General features: G+C 41.2%; 1 protein-coding gene across 3 annotated transcripts in view; it reads right to left on the bottom strand.

Annotated features, from left to right (window-relative positions):
• Window positions 1-11,250: 11,250 nt before the first annotated feature.
• CHST15 (carbohydrate sulfotransferase 15) overlaps window positions 11,251-21,200 on the bottom strand; it is a 72,241-nt gene continuing 62,291 nt past the window's right edge. For 2 of the 3 annotated variants that reach the window (XM_083741404.1, XM_083741405.1), the window contains exons 6-8: window positions 16,039-16,195; window positions 14,774-14,921; window positions 11,251-11,866 (exon numbers count right to left, since the gene is read on the bottom strand). In XM_083741404.1, the coding sequence (XP_083597530.1) occupies window positions 11,676-11,866; window positions 14,774-14,921; window positions 16,039-16,195 (496 nt within the window). In that variant the 3' untranslated portion in view covers window positions 11,251-11,675. Of the gene's footprint in view, window positions 12,604-13,096; window positions 14,922-16,038; window positions 16,196-21,200 lie in introns of all 3 variants that reach the window. The other variant, XR_014564933.1, reaches the window with a different exon arrangement.

The following is a 21,200-nucleotide window of genomic DNA, read 5'->3' as shown; positions in this document are numbered from 1 at the left end:
AAAGACTCCTGCCTCAGACCCTAGAGCAGGGGTAGGCAACCTAAGGCCTGGGGGCTGGATGCGGCCCAATCGCCTTCTCAGTCCAGCCTGCGGATGGTCCAGGAATCAGCATGTTCTTACATGAGTAGAATGTGTGCTTTTATTTAAAATGCATCTCTGGGTTATTTGTAGGCATAGGAATTCGTTCATTATTATTATTTTCAAAATCTAGTCCTGCCCATCACATGCTTTGAGAGACGGTGGACTGGCCCATAGCTGAAAAAAGTTGCTGACCCCTGCCCTAGAGGGCCATTGCCAGTCAGGGTCAACAGTATAGAGTTAGAGGGTTCATTGGTCTGACTTACTGTAAGGCAGCTTCCTATGTTCAGATCTTGTTGGACTACAACTTCCATCAAAACCCCAAACTCACAATTCCTTTGTCCCCAAAAAGAGGAGAGAATTTTGGATGCCAGTTTTGCAGAATAGAATTTTCTTTGTTGCTTACCTCAGCTGGGGGCGGGGTCTATCACTAAACCTATTTTGCCACTTGCAAATAGGTTGGGGGATTTGGAGAGGCAATTTTTTTGCTCAGAGCTGCAGAAGTAGTAGTCTGAAGAGGTGGCTTTGCATGGGATGGTTGATCATGTAACAGCTTGCTTGCGGTCATTTCTCTCACAGCACAAGCCTAGGCATATCTACTCTGATGTAGTATGATGACATTTACTCAAAGCTAAATGTTATAGGTGACATGGGTGGCGCTGTGGTCTAAACAATAGAGCCTAGGGCTTGCCGATCGGAAGGTTGGCGATTTAAATTCCCGCGATGGGGTGAGCTCCCCTTGCTTGGCCCCAGCTCCTGCGAACTTAGCAGTTTGAAAGCTCATCAAAGTGCAAGTAGATAAATAGGTACTGCTCTGGCAGGAAGGTAAACGGTGTTTCCGTGTGCTGCTGTGGTTTCACCAGAAGCGGCTTAGTCATGCTGGCCACATGACCCGGAAAAACTGTCTGCGGACAAACATCGGCTCGCTCGAGATGAGCGCTGCAACCCCAGAGTTGTTTGCGCCGGACTTAACTGTCAGGGGTCCTTTATCTTTACCTTTAAATTTTACAAGGTTACAACCTCAATCTCTCTCTTTCCTACATGTGTCTACACCTGCAATAAAGAATATCTAATGCTGTAGGTATCCGTTATACCAGAATGCCTTTCCCCACACTAACTTCAATACTATATGTTTCTAACTTGTACATAAATGAAAACTTTTGTTCCTCTGAGTTAAGAACAGCAAACTTTTTAAACTGGTGGAAATAAAAGCAATGGTGCCCTCTAGTGATTTGCCAAGCACTGAGCAGAGCTGTGTAATAATGCATCCTAGGGAATTTAATCTAGGGCCATAAATGGATTAGAATTTACTGATTTGTTGTATAACAGATAGCAGTACTGTGCAATTCTCACTGCACTGTATCTTTCATAAATTGCAGAATATCATTGTGATCTGTCAATTACAATTACAATATGTCTATATCACAGTCCTGGTTATTCAAATCAGTTCTGAGAACACTTACAAGTGTTAATCTGAAAGATCCCCCCCCCCTCCAAATCCATATATGAAAGGTATTTCACTCCTCATAAATTAAATAAGATATATCAGCTGAATCTATTTTGTTGGAGATGCAGGAAATTAAAAGCGGATTATATCACATTTTCTGGAGGTGCATCAAAATAAGAAATTCTAGGGCAAAGTCCTTAACACAATAAAAAGAATAGACCATATCAAGAAATCCAAAATATTTACTTTTTTGTTTACTAAAAACAAAAGTGAGAGACATAGACTTGCAGCTTGTTTCCAGCTTACTTCTGAGAGCTAAGATATGTATCACACAATTATGGAAAGAAGAAAGACCCCATACATTAAGAGAGTGGATACAGAAGTCCTGGGAAACTGTTTTGTTAACTAAATCTATCTACCAAAGGAAATAATCAATTAAGCAACAAGAAGATAAATACATGAAAAATAGGCACTTAAAAAAAAATACTGGAACACAGAAACAATCTAAAACAATTGTGCTTATGTGGAAATCAGAAGTTGTTCCTGCACTATAAAAAATCATTGTGTGTTAATTTGGGCCTGGCCTCCTCCATCCCAATCCTAAATACTGTACACATGATTTTTAAAGGAGTATTTGTTCATGTGTACACATACATAAATTGGAAGAGGAGAAGTAGTAAAATTATATACAGGAAAGTTGATGGAATTTCAAAGATTCTTAACATAATGATTATTATTTGATTATATTCCATAACTCCAATGTAAACTATATCCAATTCAAATACACTTGTATGAGATTATTTGCAAACCCTATAATTAATGTTTCTTGACTGCACTAGTTTGATTCACTTTCATAATTATCCTAGATGCTTCATAATAATTAAGTATTTAGAATAAGCGGCATATGTAAAATTAAGAGGGTTCATTCCAGAGATTTTGACACCCCTGTAGTGAATGAGACAGTGAGCTGGGTTGCCAAATCTGCTTCTCTAGCCAGCTGGTGGGCTGGACTACAATTTAGATTCCTTGTAGCTATTTAACAAGGTTGGCAATGATGGGGGAGGGACTTTTTTCTTCAGCACATTGAAGATTTCCTGCCCTCAATGAGGATCAGAGAAAACTAGGAAATGATGGCCTTTAAAGATGAAGCCCAGACCTACGAAATAAAAAGGACCAAGTGGATCAAGACATTGGCAAACCCACATGCCCTGATTATTCCTCATCAAAAATGCCTCCCTCATTCCCCAATCCAGTTGATTCCCACCCCTCTCCTGACTAAAACCCATCCAAATACTTTACATTCCCTAACAGTGATGATGGCAATTTTAGTTCTCCTGTTGTGCACCTTTCCCTGATGTCTACCTTTCTGGAGCAGACAAAACAGCACACACTACAGGAATACACAAGACTAGCTCATTGGGATCAGGCCAATAGCCCATCTAATCCATTACTCTGCTCCCAGAGTGGTCAACCAGGTGCCTATGGGATAATGGGAAGCCTGCAAGCAGGACCAGGGTTACTGTCATTCCCAGCAGCTGGCATTCAGGCAAACTGCCTCCAACAATGGCGGCAGAATATCATGCAACTGTGATCCATGAACCCCTTCATTCAGAGGGTCCATGGCATGCCCCTTAAAATACAATTGAAAATCATACAGCATCTTGCTACAACAGGCAGTGTCTGCCAAGAATCTTGGCAATTTTCAAGTGGTCTGTAGAGGAAAGTTTGGGAAACACTGGGTCAGACCATGCTTATTGCAAAAAGATCTCTGTTGCGGCAAGGCATGCAGGGATGAAGGGTCAGACCATGCTTATTGCAAAAAGATCTCTGTTGTGGCAAGGCATGCTGGGATGAAGGAGCAACAGCTGTTTTCCCTCTCGAAATATAAAAGCCAGCAGCAATTTGGCTTTGCCACTAGCATTAACCAGAGCCCAGCAGAGAAGAGAAGCAAAGAAAAATGGAGAGATCTTTATATTAGCAGATCTGAAGTTTAATTCTGATGCACAAGGCACAGAATCTATTGAAGCCAATTCAGGTAGTGATGGGTGCTGGGCATGTTGTTTTTCCCCCTCTGGGACAAAGGTCTGTCATTAGGCAATAAATTGAAAGGTGGTGGTCTTAAACTTTTGGAGCAGCTGCTTTTGATATTCTCTAGTATTCAAAATGTAGCCATGGTGCATATTTATTTGTTTGTTTATTTACTGTCTTTATAAATGGAGCTCAGGGTAGTTAAAGTCACGGTATACAGTCATAAGTGCAGATGTAGCGTATAGGCAACGTACCTTTTGCAACTGCCACATAACATCATTTCCTGGCCAATCCTTCAGTGTAGCAGCACCAATGTTCTGCAGCTCCGTGGCTGTTAGGATTAGGAAGGTGCCTTCATTGTATTGTTTTCCATGTCTGCTAAAAAGGTTTTTAAAGGCAAGCCTATCCGAGACACATAATTTATGATGCCGTAATAGCAGGATTTCCAATTGTGCCTTTAAGGTATGTCTTTTAATTACAGGCTGCCTTGTTGCGCCACAGTCCTGTAGAAAATAACAGATGCCCCATATTTGCACAGAACAATCCAATGCCACAGATTCATAGAAAAAGCCCTTTGTTGTTGTTGCTTTCCAAAATTCTGATCTTGTACGCTGCAGGATCCCAATGGCTTCTAGCAGCTTTCAGCTCAGCGGTCTATTAAACCCCCACCAAGTTGACTTGTGTATGAATCATTTTAAGCACCATTATGTTGATACAGCACAGGGACAAGGCAGCTATTTCATAAAATGTTAATGTTTCAAAGGCAAGCCTGGATAGGGGCTAGAGGAGCTTGTCACTATTGAAAATAATGATTACCATCAGCCTAGGGCAGGGAAGTTTCACACCCAAGAGCCATACTGGGAACCTAGTTACTTATCATCATCAGAAGAGGCCATGGCAAGATTGCCACTTTTTGTTAACGTACCAGGGAAATCTCCCAGTGCATCTCTTGCTAGCTGAGCCCTCCAGTTGACTGGGAGGATAAAAGGGGGCTGATCTTGCCAAGCCAAATTTATGCTTGCTCTGATACAATATCAGGAGCTCATACTGCATCCATTAATTCCTTTTCAGCATCTCTGGACTGCTTTTCAGAGAAAAACCCAGCTGACATAGAACATAAAACATTGCACGACTACATCCTGTTCCACTGCAATGCAGCCATGTTAAACAGCAGTTTCAAACATCTCACAATCCAGTCCAACACCCACATAAAGCTAACTAAGCCACGGGGAAACCATTTTATGCCAAGCGTGCAGAGTCCTTGTCAGACATGCTCAGTCTGAAGAGGGCTTCTAGATGTGCTGATTGCGCTCAAAAATCCTAGCCATCCAGAATCCTGTGTGATCACGGTTCATGATTATGAGGAGGTTTCTACATGTATTAAACCAAAGCGATATCGAGACATTTGCATGTAATGTAAGACAAACCCTCATGTTGGGGTCAGGATTTGCAGGCACAGTCCCTTCTCCCCTCCACCTTTTAAACCACTGGCAAACTGGCCCAGTTCTTCCTGAGATCTAGTGTGTTTTGTGTTTCTGGTCTTGGTCTTCAGTCCTGACTTGTTCAGTTCTGCCTCCTCAGGTTGTGTTTTCTATTTGGTCCCTACTCCTGGCTCGTTCTACCAAGCCTGCCTTGGGTTTCCATTCTGTTCTGGATTGCTCTTTAGTCCTAACTCCTAGTTCTAAGCACAGGAATACAGGGAGCTGCCTTATATGGAGTCAAACCATGGGTCAACCTAGTTCAGCATTGCCATTACTGACTGGAAGCAGCGCTCCAGGGTTTCAGACAACAAGCAGAACTTCCCAGGGATTGGACTTGGGAACTTCTGCATGCAGAACTTATGTTCTACCACTGAGCTATTGGTCTTTCCCTTATATCAGATCAATAGACAACAGAGATACCATTAAAATAAAAAGAAACTATACAGGGATATATATGGCATCAAACCATTTCCTGCCATGGTTTGAAACAAAGGACAGCTGATCAGAACACAGTTGTTCTTTGAATATCCTCACTGTGTGTGTTTTGCTGACAGTTATGAAACTCTACAGGCTCACAATTTGTTTGTTGGTTGGTTGGTTAGTAGCCACAAAAGCTTACATCATAATTAATGTGTTAGTGTTTAGATACCACAATAGGTATTTTGTGTTGCCTTATTTCATGCGTTATTTTCTGGGAGTATGGGGCTCTATTTTGGAAATTGCACCAGCCCCCCCCCCCCTTTAATCTAAATCATAGTTAAAAGTAGACCGAGTTTACTTTTAACTACATGGCAATTCAGCAATTTTCAGTACTCATGGCTGTAGTGTAGATCCACCCTTTTTTGTGACAAAAATGTCCTATATTTAGGTTGAAGAGTCCAGAGAATATCGAAACAGCAACCTCCTTTCCACCATACAGATCTAAACTTACTTGAAATAATTTCAGAAAGTCAAAAAAAAAAAGAGTTTGAAGTAACAGAGAAGAAACTCCTCTGTTTTGCGAACTTATTGCAAAGAACACAAGGTGGCAGCACAGCACTAGCTTTTCCTCTTTTGAATCTATTATTTCAAAGGCCAGCAGAAAAAGAAAGTGCTTTCACTAGGGACAGACAATGTTCAGGGTAACGTTAAACACATGTACGTGCTCAATCTGCACAAGGTATCTAATGTAAATTGCTTTCTTGCAAAGAGCTTAGTGTCTTCTTATACACACACAAAAAATGCCTCTGGCTTAGTTGGGAAACTTGGTTAATTCTTGGCAAGGTGACAGATGCATAGCTTGAAGGAACTTCTTTGTTTATCTTGAGATTATTAGGTTGAAAAAAGACATGCCTGAGCCCTGGGATCAACAGGCAACAATGCCTTGTTTTCTACATAAATATAAAAGTCAGTTTGTCTTGGTTCAAGGCTAATTTTTTCTTTGTGGAATGATTATACTCTGTTTCTGCTTCCAGCTTTCCAAAACTCATAGATATATTGCAAAGCTTTACTAAAATATTTTTTGCTACCAAAGGCACAAAATAAGAGGTTAGAGGATGTTTTGAAATCCACCCTTTCCTGAATCTATGTTATCTTCAGCCTCCCCTCGATTCCCACAGTTAAAGAGAAATTACTGGAACTAAATGATAAGTCCTAATTAATTTGTATTTTGACAACGTATGAAGCTCAACAAGTACTCTGGCAATGGTGCAAAACCTTGGTCCAGGAAATGCTGGTTTTTTACGCTAAAGCACAACTCTGAATGATAATGCTGCTGGAATATTTGGGATTTGTTCAACTGGTCTTAGTCCAAACCAGATTGGAGTGCCCTGTAGGTTACTCATTATCTCCTCACCCTTGAGAACAGTACGGCCAAAACTCTGAGGCTCGTGGGAACGTGATCCTTGACCATAAGCAAGTACCAGCACATGGGACATATAATGTTGGGAAGGTAGTTTTCCCTTACATTTATGATCTGTTTGTAAAAGGAGAGCAAGCAGGCCCTAGGTCACACATTTTCACTGGTGGCCCCAGGGCTGGTAAATAACCTCCCTGAGGAAACTCACTATGTAACTGGACTTCGTAACTGTAAGCATGTTGTGAAAACTTTTTACTCTGCAGCTTGTTGGTGTTTGGTGGAAATATTGCTCTTGTTTGCTGTGTTTTATTTTATTACTCATTAGTGCTGGTTTGATTGTACACTGCCCTGGGTATCATTCTTTCACAGAAATGTTATATATAATATATAGAGAGAAGAGGAGGTTCTGGGGTGATATGATAGCCATGTTCAAATATATAAAAGGATGTCACATAGAGGAGGGAGAAAGGTTGTTTTCTGCTGCTCCAGAGAAGCGGACACGGAGCAATGGTTCCAAACTACAAGAAAGAAGATTCCACCTAAGCATTAGGAAGAACTTCCTGACAGTAAGAGCTGTTTGACAGTGGAATTTGCTGCCAAGGAGTGTGGTGGAGTCTCCTTCTTTGGAGGTCTTTAAGCAGAGGCTTGACAACCATATGTCAGGAGTGCTCTGATGGTGTTTCCTGCTTGGCAGGGGGTTGGACTCGATGGCCCTTGTGGTCTCTTCCAACTCTATGATTCTATGATTCTATGATTTTATATACAGGGCAGACTATCCTGACCAGTAAGGGGGGGGGGAGAGAAGAGGGAGAGAGAGAGAGAGAGATATCTGGGATACATCCACTTGACTCCACTAAGCTCTGCCAGCAGGGTGTGCATCTGAACTACAGTGGCATGGAGGCAGGGAGAGGAAGAGTTGGGCCACCCAAGGATCTGCTGGATCTTAAGCCTGGAGTTGGCACAGCAAAAAAATCAGGGGAGGAGGCTTCTGTCCTGGATGGCATGAGCAGTGTGGCTTTATATATGGCAGTGGCTCCACCATTTTGTTCAGCCCTGCTGCTTGTTGGCCTAGAAGGTAGGATTGCCCCCTTATTGTTCCCTATAACGCTAGATCCCTAAGCAAATACACATCCCTGAGCTTACGTTTAGTGGTGCATCATCAGAACTCGCTATGCATTGGATCCATCTATTTTTTCAGCCTCTAATCTATTTCACTTCTCTTCACTGCGGCACATAACTTGGTGTGAGATTTGGCAGAAAAATAGAACCGCAGCCTAACAGCCAAACTGCCCATTACATGAAGCACACTGTTTAAACTTTCAGTTAGGATCTGCCACTTCATCTCCTTAATGAATGCAGGAGGGCCATGGCAGAATTAACCTCCCTGCTGCACCATTTCCTGCTCCCTCTCTAAAATCAGCCTCCCTCCAGGTGCTCTTTGCACCGTAAGGTATTGATGAAGCAAATAGCACATTCTAGATGTCTTTGTTGGTGGTAAAGAAACTGGAGGGAGGATTTAACCCCCTGACCCCACATGCCACAACCCCATCTAGTCTTGACCCAACCACCCCACCCCCTTTTCTTACAAAGGAGAACAGGCAAGTCATAAACATGTGTTGCACAAGAACTTTATGTAACATGTAGTTTGGCCCTATGATGGCTCTCTAGCGTCATGGCTAACAAAGATGCTGAGGAATGTGTGAGATCTGCAGAGAATTACCCTCAACATCCTCCCATACCTTTAATCCACAGCTGCACTCCAAGAAATATTACCTGTCTGCTCTTGCTTTTCCCCTTGAGTGGGATCCATGTTCTTGGGTATCCCTGGGTTTCTATGCAATAATAATGAAGGAAAGAGGCCTTTCAAAGAGGTCTCCAAGAAGCAAATTGGGAGTTGTAGGAGAGAAAATGGAAATAGAAATATAACAAAATGGATGAGAGTCTCGTGGGTAGGGGTGTGAGAGAGGGAGAGGGGAGGGGTAATGGAGGGAGATATTGAAGGAAGGCTTCAAGAACGAATGTCTACAATGAAGATCTCATCACACTGCTCCAGGGTCCTGCAGGGCTGTTATCCTTTGGAGTTAATGGTGATGGTGGTTGTTTTGTTTTGTTTTGGGTTTGGCTTTTTTGTTGTTGTTTTGTTTTTGCAGTGTGCGATATGCTTTTATCTGTGCCTGCTTGGCAACAATACGTTTTATCTGTTAAGTTAAAATTGATCTTCCCAATGTGCTTGCATTAGTATTTTGAATGCTACAGTTGATATTCCCTTTCCATTTTGGAATCAATACCTTGGGGGGAGGGGGACAAATTCTCCATCGGGAGGGAGACAAATTCTCCATCTCTTTTTGTCTTTCAGAACTTTCGTGTACTGTATGTTTCTGAGGTGCCAGCTAACTGGCTAGGGCTGAGCTTCCTGGATGCTCTTGGGGACAAGAAACACTTTCTGAGGGAGTGGTGGGAGAAGGCAGCCGATGATCATTCCCTCCTGGACCCACTCTTCCCCATCTCTTTGAAAGCCAAGTGGAGAACTGCTTATCTAGGTGGGTGCCAGTGTTGATACTTCCTCTCTTTTTTACATTGTTATTAATGATGTTGCTGTTGGGAGAGCATAGATTGTACAGTAAGCTAGTTAAGCTGATGTAAGCTAGGTCTCATGGCAGCTATCTTAATTGTGGTGTAGGCCTAGCTTGCACATTGTTTGATTGTGTAGCCCAGGGGTGTCTACTCCATAGGCTGTATTTAGCCTAAGTGATATGTGGTGGTCCCCAAGACCTCCAATAATGCAATGTTTATGGTGGCAAAAAGAGAAGGGGGGAACCACTCTGCTATTGACAGGCAAGGTGTGAAAAGGAACCCTCAGAGGTTTTCAGAGTAGTTAAGCCTCAGCATTTGTGGTTGAGAAGCCAATAACAGAGTTGGCTTGAAAATCATAGGTCTGTCACCTGTTGCTAGTTTGGTTTTGATATCCCGCTTTATCACTACCCGAAGGAGTCTCAAAGCAGCTTACATTCTCCTTTCCCTTCCTCCCCCACAACAAACACTCTGTGAGGTGAGTGGGGCTGAGAGACTTCAGAGAAGTGTGACTAGCCCAAGGTCACCCAGCAGCTGCATGTGGAGGAGCGGAGAGGCGAACCCCAGTTCCCCAGATTAGGAGTCTACCGCTCTTAACCACTACACCACACTGGCTCTACTACTGCAGTCACAACAGCTTGTATCAGATACACATCTCAGATAAGCATCCTGCCCCCCTTCCATGGGAAAGCTGTGGCACCGTTTTGTGGGCTGTGATGTGTTACTTCCACTGAGTCCTTCCTGAGGACAGTTTCTTTCTTTTTCTTTTCTTTCTCATGCAGATTTTTTTTTTAACTAGGAGCCATTGAGAAGGGTATATGGGGTGTTGAGAAGGGGTAGTACCTCTGGTGGGGGACCCATTGTGCTCCTTCTGGAGTAGTTTGGTTCCCACCCTGCACTCAACTCTCACCTGTGGCTCCTAGAAGCTGTTAGCATGTGACAGAGGCCACACCCCAGGAAACTGCTCAAACCCTTGTTCAGATAGGGGCTTCCCATGCAGGAGGGGGAAATAATGTGAATAAGTACTACTTCAGAATGAATTACTTGGACCTTGAGCAGTTCCTTGGCTGGAAGGCTCAAGGAGCTAATCAAAAAGCTCATTGGTCTAGAATGGATAGTGAGGGAAGTCAACTCAATATGTGTATGCATGAATTTGTGTGTGTATGAGTACGTGTGGTGAATTTTTATTCCGTGTGTATGCATGCACAAGTTAGAGCAAGTGCATGTTTGGTGGCCCAAACCACTTTGTCCTAGTATGTGGCCATTCTTGAATGCTGCCCTTGGGCTGAAAATATTAACCACACCTGGCCTAAGCTAATCATCAGGCCTAATCATCAGGATTTTAGGCTGTGTACTTCAGTGGAATATTGTAATTCTATAGCTAGATCTGCTCTGTAAGTCAAACTCCCAGTACTTTTGATAGCTTTTGGATGAGACCCATATTGCATAGGGATTGAAACAGCACATAACTATACCAAACAAAAATCAAAGCTATAATTTCCCTCCCTCTTTTTATTTTATTTGATTGTAAACTTATTATGATTGGATCATATCCTTACATCAGTTTGAAAGTCAGCCCTCTTTTCAATTAATATTTTAGAGTAAGTCACCATGGAGTAAATTCTTCTCTTGATCACTGTTACAGGGGAAGGATTCATTCTTCTCTGGGCTTACTAAAACACAATCATCCATTAAAAAGTTATTTGGTTTTGAATTAAGTTACACAGCTCAGGCAGATTCAATAGGTTTATTATGGGAAAGAGAACACATATTGAAGAGTTTGTTGAAATTAAAAACAGACTTCCAGATGAAAATCAATTAACTTTTAATGGTTAAAAAGCTGTTTTGAATAGTTTCAAAAGAATGCAAGACGTATCTTAAAAATTAGAATGAATGTGCATTTTTAGGTAGCTAGTGCTTTCTGTACTGTAACAATAGCTTAAAAATGGCATTTCAAAAACCATAACCACAGAATGCGAGACTGCTTCATATCAAGGCTATTGGTGCACTGTTTGCTGAGAGAGAAAAAAGTTTACAAAAGACATTGAAAGAGCTTTATGTTCTTCTATGGCAAATCTGATATAACTTGGTTGACATATTGTATGCTGAACATGGAGACAAAGATTTAACTGCAGTAGGCTTGCTTGCTCTCAGAGTGGGCAATTGCTTGCACCTGAAAACAAGATTTAAAAATAATCCTAAGCACTGTGTTTGTGGCACCGGAATTGACCCATCAGGATTTTTTCCATAAAAAAGCTTCATCAGAAAGAACTTGAGCCAGTTTTGTGTTGAAAGGCTGATAGAAATCTCGTAGAATTTCCTTTGTGATAGGTAACATGGGGCCCAAATTGCGATCTTCAGGCCTCCTAGTGTTTGATGCAGGACTTTTGGTAATTAGAGCTTCTTCTTTTTCACTTAGAGCACCTGTAGTAAAATTAAGAAAAGGAAAAAGATAACCACAAAATATGCTTGTATAGCTTTCTGTTATGCATTTCCTCAAACATTTCCAAGTTAAGTGACATGAGATGTATAAACGTGGCTTTTGGACATTATAGCTTGTTGTCTGAACAAGAAGCATGACTTCTTAGCAGTGCCTGAAGCGCACACCATCCCTTCTAGTAGGACCAATGGCATGAAATGTTTGCAAGCATTTACTATACAAGATTTTGGTTTTTTAATTGTTGTTCTTTTGTTCTTTTCGGCTGGGAGGTATAAGCAAGATACAGCCCCATGGAATGTAGAGAGGAAGCTTAGCCTTTTCTGTACATGCACCAAAAATCCCCCATGCGCAACTGCTATTGATGCCAATGGAAACTCCACTGCTAGGGCTAATATAGCAGCTTTGGAAAGAACGTATTTGAGGAAGAAGAGCTCTCTGCTGGATAGGCCAAAGGCACATCTAGTCCTGTGCCCTGTTCTCCCAGTAGCAAACCAGATGCTTGTGGAAAGCCTAGAAGCAGGACTTGAGCACAACAACACACTCCCTACTTGTGATTCCCAGAAACTGGTATTCAGAAGCATGCTGTCTCCAACAGTGGAGATAGAACATTGCCATTATGTGCCTTGAAGCTGTCATTAAGGACCTTTTTCAGTGCGACTCCATTAAGTGAGGAAAGGGGTAATTCTCCCCTTCTCTTGCACAATGGCTCTGGTTATGTTCACTGTGGCGTTTGCCCTCCTAGGTGTGTGGCATCATACTGGGTTCATAAGGAAAGGGTTAACCAATTGTAAAATGACTAACCAATGGGAACCCAAGGGGAGGAGTTAGAGTTAGGGTGGTTGAGAAGTCAGTCTGGAGTTAGAGAAGAGACAGAGGGGATAAGTCTGTGGGTTGGGCTAGTCTGATGTGAGAGAGTGAGAGAATCTGTTAAGAGGAGTCAAACAATTGATAATCAGTCAGAAGGTATTAGGAAGGTATAGGCCGGTAAAGAAACTAAAGTTAAATAACTGACAGGAATATTATCTGAGAAACCATAAACTTGTTAATGCTTATAAAATAAACTTGTTTATTTGGTTCAATTTTAACAACTGTCTGGAATCAGTGTTTTACCCGAGAGTAACAGGTTGGTGGCAGTGGGGAAGTGAGCACAGCGGTGGCACAGGGATCAATAGACCGTTAAACGTCCAGGGACCCTGTGTGATCGCCACATTCACTTACATTCCCACTCTCATACTATTTAAGGAAGGGAATTCATGCATATTGAATGCTTGCATGCATTTAACCTCAGAACATTGTTTGCCCCTTAGGAGCATGAGCTTGAGATGCAGAAATAGGGGTTCTAGCCATTTTGTCCTACTCGAGAGTAGGCCTATTGAAAAGAATGGAGATAATTAACTTTGGGCCTTTAATTTCAGTAACACTGAATAGAACTTAATTGGATACAACCCTGGGTATGTTGGTGCAAAGGGACAATGTGAAATCATGAAGAGTGTGACTCCTGTTCCACTTGCAAGCTGTAGTGTACAAGCCATTCTAAGTAAATATGTGTTCTTTTCTTTCTTTACACAATGTAAAAATAATAATTCCCTGCTGGTGCTGGATCGTTCTAGCTCGACACCCTAATTCCCGCATATTAATACAAGTTTAATGCAACTGTTCTACTCCAGGTTATGTTCTGTAGCATTTAGACAGTTTTTAAATACCTAAAAGTTAACTGCATTTAAAACATAAGATGATTCCGTCCTCCATGTATCACTTAAATCATTTTGCATCGTAAGCAGCATGAATTGTTCATCTATTTTTAAAATGTCTAAACCAACCTTCATCCAAACAGAATAAATCCTTATGGCTGATTGTTTTCTTGGAACAATTTAGCATAAAATAATCATGAATGTACATTCTTTCTCCTTTTTTCTAAAAAGTTATCCTCTTATGATGGAGCTCCTGATGTCAGGAAGCCTTTATGTCACTCATGCATAGAGGTCCAGCACACCCTCATGCAAAAATGATAGCAATTCACTTTTGAAATATTCTACATGCTGCAAACTTTTGATGATCTAAAGCAGAGGTAGGCCACTTTGACATCTGGGTGGAGCTGAATACAAGCCCAGGAATCAGCTCCACTTGGGAGCAGTTCCCAGCAGGACTTGCATCTGGTGCCATTTAAACAAAAAACACCAAACCCCAAGTCCCATTTGTAGGGGAACAATTGGAACCACACTCGAATGCTCCCAATTGTTCCTTTGCAGCTGCAGCTTTCCCTTACCCACAGATGACAGCAGGTGGACACAGCGAAAGAAAAAATGGCCTCATGGGACAAATTAGAATCCCTGGTGGGCCTAATTTAGCCTGTGGGCCACGGTTCCCCATGCCTGATTCCCAAGCCTGACCTAAGGCTGCTATTTAGCATAGCAGCTCATGTTGATCAGTTTCCACATAGAAATGGTTCACTGAAGGCCATCTTTGATAGAGATAATCACTAAATTGCTCCATATGGAGGGGGGGGGAGTGTGCAGCCATAACTTGATGCAACTGCACTACTTCATAGGTCTGTACATCTCCCAGTTCTTACAATGAACATGCAACATTCTTAAATGCAATATTCTTATACTATCTGTATAGGAAAGCATGTGGCAAGTGACCCAAAGGTAACATGAACCTGTGGATTAAAATTAATTTAAAACAGCATATCTCTTGGTTAAAAGACAAAGAATGGCTAAATTTAAGCAACTTGTTTTTCTTTAAGTTTGAATATATGTGAGCTAACTACAGAGCAATTACCTGGGACTGTCTGAGAGCAGATTTAGGAAGGGGGCTGAAGCTGAAGCCTTAGAAAAACAGGGCAAATGCATTAAATGTGCTTTAATCAGAAAGGTCAGAAAATTTCCTACCTAAATCCAGAAACTGGAACACCATGTGCATAGTAAACTTAACGTTGGATGCATGATCCTCCAAGCGGAGAACTAGTATTTGATCTTTATTAAAAACTGTCAGCCAGTCCAAGAGAAAAACAACATACAGACCAACCTGGAGCCTTACCTAAAAGAATGAAAAACAAATTATTGTTTTAAGAAAACACTCCAAATGAATTGGCCATGGCAGACAACAATGTGAGATTATGCAAGGCATAGGTTTATTGCAGGAATGTGACATACTCGTGGGTCACCATATGTGCTATAGCAGAGCACTCCCATTCCCGAAATTAGACTTTGGAAAGTTAACTTCTTACCTCCGCCTCTGCACCCATATTAGGCTTGAAAAACAGCAAAAAACATTTTTAAAGCCTAAATGGAGACGGGGAGAAAGTGAGTGTGCATGTGTTGTGCATACTTGCAGGGCTCATGTGTACAGCTGCAGCACTTCCATTGTACCCACAACAGTTTATCTGGTTTGCAAGTGTGCCCATGGACACAGAAAAGTTGGCAACCCTGGCCTACATGCATCAGGGAAGCCCAGCGGGGAGGTGATACTTCTCCCTCAGCTGTTATGCTGCCCTCTGATACTGGAGGCAGCATGCAGCCACCATGGCAAACAGCCATTGGATTTGTCTAATCCCCTTTGAAAGCCATATCTTGTGGCAGCAATTTTTTTATCTTAAGTATGCATTGTGTGAAGAAGTACTTCTGACTTTTCAACATTCAGCTTCATTGGATAATCTCTTGTTCTAGACCAATGTTCTGAGCAAAGTAGAAAAATACCCCCATTTTCATTTTCACTGTGCCGGGCATAATTCTATACACCTCTATCATGTTCCCCTTTACTTCCCTTTCCCTCCAGACTACAAAGACCCAAATGCTGTAAAGGTTCCTCACAGGGGAGAAAGGGGATAGTACATGAATGCACCCATTAATGCTCTAGCTGGGTGCTCACTTGATGGAATGCTTCTTTCTTACCAAAGATAAGCAGTTAAATCCCCAATTTAGAAGAAGATCCAGCCTTTTGTCTTCTATGTGGATGGATTTATTTTTAAGCAGAAAGACTTTGTCATATGAAGCACCAGATTCAAACACAAGTTCATGAAGATAGTGGGGGTTTTCTGGTAGTTTTTTTCCCATTCTGTAATGTATTTATTACATATTCTAATATGTGATAATACCAGCTTCATGAAATTCTATTGTCTAAGAACCATATCAAGTGAGAACTGAAATGTACGTACGGGCATGGCATTGTTAATGGTGTTGTTGTACACACAGGCTCTCAAGGAGTAATCTGCCAGGCAATTTTCAAAGAGCTGCAGTGATTCAGCCACTTTTTCATGGAAGTCTTCTACAGATTTGTTAGCATTTGCAAAGTAAAGATAATCAGAATACAATCTGTAAGTGAAATAACACAGGAACAATTGAAGCACAATTGCAGCTAAGCCATCCAACATCATCATCATAGTAATAAACCAATAGCTATTGTCCAGGCAAGAAAAGAAAAGAAAAGAAAAGAAAAGAAAAGAAAAGAAAAGAAAAGGAAGAGTGCTATTTGTATAGTAAGGCTGTGCTTTAATTTCTTGTTTATTCCAGCAGAAGTCTCACAGCTCCATTCCAAAGAAAATTAAACTGAAATGCCAGGCTGATCCAAGTTGCCTATCTGGCAAAGGAATCCTACAAATACCTCACTTTAGTGGAGTGTACGTACTTCCCAAACATCTTCCCACCATCTCTTTGTCATGCCAGGGGTGCCAGATGAGAAAAAATATTACAGGAACAAGATCTAATAATAATAGTATTACTTGTCTTCTCTTTGCTAACTTACCATTTTATCTCTCAAACTAGCCATATGAACCACACGATTCAGATCTTGACCCCATACTGCTCCTTGCAGACTATATTCCTTGCTGCTCTTATCCATTCTTGTAGCTTTTGCTACCACTTTTCTATTGATTATCCCAGTCGCATGGCCACTCTCATTAGTCTTGCTTGCTTATTAGTCACTCCTTTCTTTGATTCCCCATCTTCAGTTATCTTACTCTCAAGCCTCCCTCACCTCCAAATACCCTTCCTTCAGGGTCTTCTTTTCCAGTCCAGTGTCCACCGAACACTCTTTTTCAGCCACCTCTCCTCTGGTCTCACTATCTGTTGATTCCCTCCTGCTGTGGCCCCTTCCCTGACCTGTGCCTGCTACACAAAGTCACACTCATCCCTAGGAACCACTTTGACCTTGGAATTCTGTTACACTTTACTTCAGCCCGCTGTCATCTTTTGTTTTAAAAGATGTTTTAAGGTAAAACACCTGCTAGCAGCTTCAAGCTTGTTTACTTTGAAAGATATTCCTACTTCCTTTCATGTGACGAATAAAAACTCTATTGATTTTCATGAGAAGGAGGAAAAGAGAGTGCAGCAGAGATGTCAGAACAGCCAGAGGTGGGAAAGGAGGGTCTCACTAACTGCTGTGTCTCTGTGTGGTATGTTATAACAACAGAGCCATGTACGAATGGGAAGCTCTGTCTGTAGGTGTAATGAAAACAAACAGAAAAATGTGCCACTCCCAGCTTATATTTCACTGACAATACAGCCGTGCTGAATATTTGGCTGTGCTTAATATTTTGCTGCCTTAGGCAGCCGCCTGTTTTACTGTGCATGAAATAGTTGGCTGTGAAACTGGAAGATATGAGAAAAACAGGAAGGATGGAGCCAGCCGATTCATTAAATGCGGCACTTTGAAACATAAACATTCCCCCCCTCACTTTCCCTGCAGAAATGTGTGTGTAGAAGAAGGTTAGAGCTCACTAAAAGGTGAAGTTTGCAATTTCTGCCTTGAGTAACATCAGTGCTAGGTAATAGCGCTTGCTATCTAGGTTAGGCAGGCGAGAAGGTGGCCAAGAAAGTGAGCCAAAAGGATGGCTGGCATATGCGGCTCATTTAGATGGCTCTTTCTTGCCAACACCATTTAATCACATTCTCTAGATCAGAGGTGGGGAACCTGTGGCCATCCAGATGTTGATGGGCTACCAATCATGCTGGCTAGGGCTAATGGGAGTTGTGGTTTAACAAGATCTGGAGGACTGCAGTTTCTCTATGCTTGCTGAAGATTGCAGGAAAGTTAAACAGATAAAAATAAACAACATATCCATATCCACAACAATACATATCCATTCCAAAATAGAACACGAGTATGAAATTCTGTCTCAGAATTAAAATCAAATCTTATAGGAGGGCATCAGCTTTCTGTACTTACATAACGATGAAGTTACCCCCTAGAGTTTAGGATCAAGAAATAAGAATTGCAACTAAAGCTAGTCATAATTGTGATAGGGCGGAAATTACTTTAACATCTGGGATAATTTGGACATATGGCAACCCGTGCTGGGAGTGTCATTTAAAAATAGCTCAAAAACTTCAAAAAAAATTGGGGGGGGGGGGGGGGAGCTTAACAACTTTCCTGTCCGGATTTTCACTTTCTGAAATATGGTAACCCTAAATTTATATTACTATTATGCAATGCTAATCTTTGCACTTAAGCAAAATATTAGCTGTTATGGGTTTATCTTGATATCAAGGGACATTCCTCAAAAAACTGGGGATCTATCATTCATTTTTATTATAATCAACTTCAAATATGTTTCTCTCTGTGTGCTTTCTGTTGTTATCACTTGTCTGAATATTAGCAGAACTATGCCCAGCACAGTATGCTCTGTCAATGGTCTATCAGTTATATATTTTAGTGAATTGTTTTTGTTGTAAAAAAGTATATCTTAAAAGACCAATCAGATTCTTATAACCAATTTTCCCATTACAGGAAACTCATGCCTATATCTTGGTTAAGTACAATGACCTTTAGAAAGGGTCTTATCTCCTTCTCCAAACCCCTTAACTGAAATCAATCTCCTTTCTGATGACCTTTTCCTGAATAGTCTGTTTATGTATGTGTGTCACAACAGAATCCTATATATATGTCTACTCAAAATTAAGTCTCAGAGATCAGTGGGACATACTCCCAGGTAAGTATGGATTAAGATTGCAGCCTTAGTTTCTCTTGGTAGAACATTTCTCCAAAGAGGGAATGAAATTGATTTTCCCAAGAGTTGTTAGAGATACATATGTCATGTTTGTATGTCCAGATAAAATACAGTTTATGCACAAGCCTTGAGCTCTCAAAACTCCCCTCCCTCTGCATGGCCAAGAGGGGGACTTTGCAAGATTTTGCTGAACTAGGGAACCTGGTTCACATTGACTATGGTTTATTGAAGCAGTACAGCTTCAGAAACCAAGGTTACAACTTCCTATGTTTTTGAGACGTACCATGATTAGAGTTATACCACAGTCCCTGCCTCAGAGAAAAGGTTAAAACTGTTAGCCAACTAAAGGGTTTATTAAAATGAAAAGCTTAGGAAGTCCTTCTCCCAGATGCAGGGGAAAAGAGATGGGAGTGTGCAAGTCTGAAGCACACCCTACACAGTTTAGTGATTAAACTATGATACAGCAAGGGAACTCCATGTAGACAGTGGAGTGTCCACAAACTCCTTGTCAGGAGATTCTTATATTCTAATGAAATCTGTATAAGTTGTAGGATATTTCCTTGTTTATTTATTTTGCTTTGTGGGACATCTTTATAAAAACCAAATCTTTGCTGATGATGATTTCAGCTGCTCTTGCTACTTATGGCTCACTTGATGCTGTTACCGGCTGCCATAATCTATCACAATTAAGTGTAGGTGCACATGACTGCCTCTTCATCAGAAAAGATTGCAGAGGAAATGGAACCTAGCATAAAAAGTGGAACCATTTCTTTCAAGCACAGTTCCATATTTCAATTCTATCAGCATAAATACTTGGTTCTTGATGTGTTCCCTATGTTAACAATTTTGCGGAAGCTGTTTAATGATAGCAAAAATGAAAGGCTGAACCAGGCTTTAAATAAATGTTCACGGGTGGTCACATGGGCCTGCAGCTCTCAACAGTGTGACTGTTCCTCTTCCCTCTGTGTTGTCATGGTACAGAAATGTGTTTTTCCACAACTAAGGAAACATGCAGCTGCATGGTAGCTGCCTGCTTGTCTCTCTAATACCAGAAGGAAAAGAGAAGGAAAACAAAGGCATTGGAAAGAAAAAGTGAGTGAGCAGGCATGCCATAACACAACAGTCACATGAAGTGCTAGGGCAGCAGAAGAGCAACTGCAAGTTCAGCTGCCGTAGTGTTCTGTTGCATTCCTAAATTTAAACTATTAAATAAATTGCTGTATGAATCCCCTTGTTCGTGCAGATTCTAGGAAAGGAAAATATGTGCACTGCAGCTACTGCTGGAATATTAAGGGGAATAGCACAAATGAGGAATATCTAGGCATTACCACAACCATGGCCATTGTATTCTCTTCCAGCACCCAAGATAACTCAGATTCTCTTTTGGCCAAATACTAATATCTCTGAAGATATTTTACAGCTGAGCTACGTGATCCATCATTATAGAATTCCATGGCTCAAAATGACTGGAAGTCAATTAGTTTACAGGGGGAAGCAATGCTGTATATCAGTGCACATCTTTTCTAGACATAAAACACACATTTAACTCCAGTCCAGTTTAGGACTCTTAGTTTTTCTTTCTCCATCGCTACAGCATTCCTCTAAAGAAAACCTCCAAACAATTAAATAAATAGTAACAATAATATTGATGTAACCTCCCTTAGGTTAGGATGAAACCAGCATGTGGGTCTTTACTCCACCCATCAAATATTTACATTATGGCAAGGCAGAGTTATGCTATTTGGCTGTCAGGAATAAAGAATTTGCAATTCAGCAGTACATATAGGGTTAGATTTATCCCGTGGTGGGAGAAAAAGCACAATCTATTGTAATGGAAACTGTATCCATTACAAGTGGACAAAATTGGTATCTCCCAAGTTAAGGGGTATATTACGATATGAGACAGACACTAAAGCAACAGCTGGTGAATATTAGAGTCATATTGCAGAGCATTTCCAGATCATTTACAGAAGAAAGCCACTTCATCCAGCTCTCTTGCATACAATTACCATCTGTTAACATTCAGAGGCCACAAAATATATTTATCAAGTCAACAGTGCACTGTCTGCCATGCAGGGGGCCATGAGGTGACTTGGGCAATGGGGAGCACTACTGTTGACAGCTCTTATTCTATATAGTGCTATTGATGAGAATAGAATTCTAATGAGGAAAACATTCACATCAGGCGGTAGTGTGTTTTCCCTATGACTATCTTTCAAAAAAGAAAAAAGAAATTAAAAGCCAATTTACATTCTGATATTTGATTTTTATATATGTGGCCATGATGCAGGAAATGCTGATGGCACTGGAAACTGATTTACCACTTTTTCTCCAATTTTGTAAAAATGACTAATCTGGAAAGAGGCTGAGCC

Source organism: Podarcis gaigeae (genome assembly GCF_964106915.1).
Source record: "Podarcis gaigeae genome assembly, chromosome: 5".
NCBI classification, from domain to species: domain Eukaryota; kingdom Metazoa; phylum Chordata; class Lepidosauria; order Squamata; family Lacertidae; genus Podarcis; species Podarcis gaigeae.
The sequence above is the reverse complement of the archived record's forward strand: the minus strand, read 5'-3'. Positions and strand labels throughout refer to the sequence as shown.